We start from the raw sequence: 5,094 nt of genomic DNA, 5'->3' as shown, positions 1-5,094 counted from the left end.
ATACATGCAAATGAAGAAACCGCTTCACCAACTTACAACATATGCACCACATTTAGAAAACATTCAGCAACTTCACTCAACATGTGCAGTGTTTCCTTAAAAAAAAAAACGCTGCAAGAAGTTCAAAACTCAACGGAAACCAGGGGACACACAAAAAGTGATGCCCACAGCTGGGACCGGAGCGCTTATTGACTTTCAGGGATTATAAAGCTTTCTAAATGCTACTCATGTTGTCAAGTTGGTGAAGATGTGTCATTTTGATGTGGTTTGGCACATTTTTTTTTTTTTTTCATTTGCTTAATTTCTGAAGCTGCAGTGCTTTTCCCTTAATGGAAGTGTTTTGGGCTGCTGAAGTGCGTTTATACCTGTCGACCTCCGTAAACGCAGCTCAAAATGAGTTGAGCTGTAGCATGCAGTGTGTATGTGGCTTTAGGTTTAAAACTGAGGAGCATTGATCTGATTGTACAGGTTTCACAATCTCAGCCCGTCCTCTGTCTCTGTCCTTCTTCTCATGGGTTTCCTCTGCTCTTGTTTGCACTCAGCTGACAGGCGAGCCACTCATCCGCCGCAGTGACGACAACGAGAAGACGCTGCATTCCCGTCTGGACTCCTACCACCGGCAGACCGTCCCTCTGGTGAAGTACTACAGCGCCCGGGGCCTGCACGCGGCCGTCAACGCCTCCCTGAGCCCCAATGTGGTCTTCGCCTCCATCGTAGCTGCCTTCTCCAACGCCACGGAACTCCCCGCCCTCGCCGTCGCCTGTAAAGACCAAGTTTCCTTCATTTAAACCCTTTTTCCTTCCTTCCTTCCTCCTTGGAGATTATACAAGAGCTGATCAAGTTTAACAATGGCAACAAAAAGTATCTTTGCAATCTAAAACATGGAAAATGGAGACTCAACTTGGCACCAGTGTGATCCCTGTTGTAGAAACGGAAAGGATGTAACGTTTTGTTTCTCTTCATCACAATATCAAATCTGAAAGAGAACTAATCAATAACCACAAAGCAAGCTGAGCTCTTCGCTGCTTCTGCCTTTCGCTTACACAAATAAGATTAAATGTTTTGACATTTAGCAGAGCAGAATGCCATGCACGTTTCTACAGAGGCCTTTCACAGGAAGGAGTTTGAAAGTATTGACGTTGGCTGCACATTGTTTGCCCTCGCTGGACAGGTTTGCTCTTGTTTAATCGATGACTCTGCCCTTTTCTCTCCCTCGGTCTCTGATTCTCATGCACAGACTGTACATTAGGATTCCTATTTTTCCCATCATCTACATTTCCTCCTCTTTACATGCCTTTCATGTCGAAAATATGACAGACTTGCATTGTTTTACCTGCCAGTCATTCTTAAAGTACTTAAAAATGTTCTTAAATTAGTTTTGATGGGGAGCAGTGGAGAAACCGTCAATGTTGGTTTAATTTGCAGTTAGAAAACCGCAATGACAATTTTATTTTACAATACTAAGGGAAATAATATAATGAATGAACTTATTGCTGAAAAAATATCCTATAAAAGCTAAAACGGGGTGGAGAAAGTAACATTTAATTAAACCTTAAATCCAACATTTGTAATTTGCATAGCCTTTATTTATCTATACGGTATCAGAGGGTTTCACACTGAGACAGGCTAACTGAATCACGGCTATTTAAAACAGTTGACACCCGATTTTCTCAAAAGTCTCACTTTGCTTAAAAAAAATGCAGGACCTTTTATAGTCATTCATAAACTTGCTGTTTGCTTTTATATTCAGTTGGACTTTTTCTTTCTGAGAGCCTCATTATCCCTTATGCCAGTGAAATAAATAATAAATCCATGTAAGAAATGTCCTTAAATCTACAAAGAAAGTCCTTGAAACAAATTGAACTTAAAGTAATAAAATGTTCTTTATTAACAAATGTACATATAATAACCAGCACATTTATGCATACAACTTTAAAAATAGTACTCCAACTTAAAACTCAAATCATTCAATGAAATCCATCCTGATCTTTTGAATATTGTGCATTTTTTATATTTATTTTTTTCCCTTTTTATGGCACATTTGTTTAAAAAAATTGTGTGTGGGGCAGTTGAGGGAGGGAAAAAAGAAAATAAACTAAACTTCTTTTAGAAACCCTGGATTTTTTACAAGTTCTTAATTTAATATAACATACCAGTATTCTTTTTTTTGTTGCATATTATTAACATATCAGTATTTTTTTTTTTTAATGTAACTTGATATAAATATAGAGCTACAAACCTAGTGAGTGATCTAATACTTGACCAATTGATTTTATCTGAGGAGTTCTGTTTTTTTGTCAGACTTTGTCAAAACCAGTCAAATCAGTAAGATGTATTGGTTTAATGTTGCTAGGTTTGAATCTCAGACTTAAGGGGTTCAAGTAATGTGTATCTGACTGTGTTCATAAGAACCCAGTATGTACTTCCCTTTCTTCGTTGATCCTTCTCTATAATCTCCTGCCTCCTTCCTCGTACTGCTGTCCCTCTGGCAGCAACATGAATGAACTTGTATACACTTCTGAGACCGTACTGGTAAAAAAAACAACTGTATTTAATTGTTAGCTCATTTGCTAAATCAGTACTGTTCCTTGTTTAGACCTTCCAGTGTGTTTGAAGTTATCTCAAATGTGGCTCTACCCCTTTAATGGTTTTACACGGTTTAGTAATGTGTGGTTTCTGCTCTCATTTTTCTCTAAAGGGATGCATGGGACTTCCTGTATGTCTTCTCTGGAATTTATCGGAACAAACTATTTCTGAGAAACTATTTTCCTCAGTATCCATTAGTGTGAGCACCACAAACAAAACCAGTAACACTTTCCGCCATGCCCATATTCTTTGATGCATTATAACTCCAATTATTTTTAACTATAATTTACTCATATCACTGTATTATTATTATTAGCCACATTTGTATAGTTTTTTTTACAATAATTATAACACGTAAAGCATTTTATATGTAGAGCACTTGTTGAAGCCCTTTTTGAGATGTACCTAATCCCTCTGGAGGGAACACTGGGATTTTAGCCTTTGCAGACCATTTACATGCACAGAAAACTATATAAGGCTGAATAGGGCTATACTTAAACATTTGGAAGTGTGTTCTTTTTCACAGGCCTGGTGGATAACCACACTTTAATTTTGGACTCAACGTTTTAATGCTGCTCCCAGAAGTTGTTCTTTTTGTTCCAAAGGCCTGGAGTTGCTTACTACGTTTTTTTCCCTTTTCCTGACACTGGAAACAATGGGAGACGCTCAAATCAATTCTTAAAATATCAACAGCAATTTTCCTTAAGGAATCTCCTCTGAACACTCAAGCGGCTTTGGAGGATTTGCCCTTGAATCGTCTCTTCCTCCTTCACCTTTGCGTTTCCTCCTCGTCTCTGTAGTCACCTGCTGTTGTTGTACAGTGGAAACATCTTGCATGCAGACTGTCACCTGCACTTTCCCCTGAATACTGATGTCTCTATTCTCACCGGGGTTGTTGTGATGAAAAATAATAGCAGATGTTCAGGAGGCCCAGTAGGCAGATTTGTGTCTCTTATTCAGCTCCACCAGGCAATTTCATGCCAAGTTTCCACTTTTAATATCCTTTCCTGTGCTCAATGATGCCTTAGTTACTTATTTATTTATAACTTTTAAAGCTATGAACGTATAGATTTTGAAATATGATGGCTAACCTTGCTGCTTGTTTTGGTAAAGGTTTTAAAGGCATAGTATATATTGTATAAAGTCACTATCCATAGTGTTCTGTAAAGTAGATGGTGGAGATGCACTTCGTATTTGGAGAAACTGACAATATTTACTGCAACAAAGCTAAGTAATGCAATGATGTGCCAGGGGCAGCAGCACAATGTATTTAAGCTATACCCAAAAATAAATCAATAGCTGTTTGAGTTCGCTATTTAAAGAATATTTTCACCGCTTCACAATGTATTCAGACAGCTCTTCAAATGAGGAACTGAATCCGTTATCTATGCACTCTTCAAAGCCACCAGAATCGATTGGAAAAATGTAATTTTCCTAGCAGAACATGTGATTTACTGGTTAAATGACTGTGTGACTGGTGGATCATAACTAACCCTCTAAAACACATTGACAATAACACAAACAAACTTACCCACCTCTCACATGTGTTTGAGGAAGAACAACTGTTTTTGTTAATGGGATCTGGAGGCTCTTTAAAAAAAAAACATAGATAACAGCTTTGGATCCCCATAAAATGGCGTTTGGTCGTGGTAAAAATATAGCTTAAACTGATATTGGTGTTTTTAGGTGGCTTGAATATTTTTTTGCTGCTTGCCCCCCGTCTACTAAGTCCCTCATATAACTCTCACTTAGAAAATATCCAATCTATCCCTTTACATCAGGGGTCGGCAACCTTTTTGATATGAAGTGCCATTTAAAAAAAAAATTGTTATCAGCGTGCCAACGATCGAGAATTATCAACGGGGGGAGGGGTTGAGGAGCTTGACGCTCGGGGAAGCAGTGTGTGGACCTGTCAGCGCAACTTATATGATGCCGAATTTAACAAACACATTTAAATAATTGGTTTAAACGGCATAATAAGGACGATCGTCCGTTCTGTGATTCTCCAGAGCACACATGTTATGATATTAGGGTCATGCAGAGTGAGATGAGATCGCTGTCCCTTTAAGAGAGAGAGAGAGGGGTGTGGCTTGTGGATGGTAGAGCGACAGTGAGAGAACGTGTGTATGTTTCTGGAAGTGAAACGAGAAAGCAGAAAAACAGAGGTCCGTGATGTATTTTGTGAAACAGAAGAACAGCTAAATAAATGCAACGGCCTCCCAAGAAGAGCTCGCCTCTCTCCAGTCATTTAAGCTAAAGTGGGTTATTGAACCTGAAGCTTGTTGCTTCTGCCCTCCTCGACTACGGTCTGGGAGCCGACAGGAAAGTTCAACACACAGATGGCCAGTCCGCCCCTTTGTAGCATATTATTTCGATGAGAGATGAGCAGATCGCCACTGGGCTTTCAACTAAATACACAGCCACGCAAAAACTGCAGCATTTGTACAGCTCCTTATGGGTACTGCAATTAGTGAAGTTCTTTCCTCCGTGGTGAAACGATCAGCACTC

At 39.2% G+C, this 5,094-nt stretch overlaps 1 protein-coding gene across 1 annotated transcript; it reads left to right on the top strand.

Annotated features, from left to right (window-relative positions):
- Positions 1–468: 468 nt before the first annotated feature.
- On the top strand, positions 469–2,772 carry LOC104967700 (adenylate kinase 2, mitochondrial-like; the record flags this gene model as incomplete). Its single annotated transcript, XM_010797215.1, has 2 exons — positions 469–762; positions 2,699–2,772. Coding segments are annotated over 2 exons (353 nt in total), but the record flags the coding sequence as incomplete, so codon positions are not given.
- Positions 2,773–5,094: the final 2,322 nt, after the last annotated feature.

The sequence above is a fragment of the Notothenia coriiceps genome, unplaced genomic scaffold (genome assembly GCF_000735185.1).
Source record: "Notothenia coriiceps isolate Sejong01 unplaced genomic scaffold, NC01 NC01_scaffold00037557, whole genome shotgun sequence".
NCBI classification, from domain to species: domain Eukaryota; kingdom Metazoa; phylum Chordata; class Actinopteri; order Perciformes; family Nototheniidae; genus Notothenia; species Notothenia coriiceps.
Note: the sequence above shows the minus strand (reverse complement) of the source record. Positions and strands in the feature narration are given on the sequence as shown.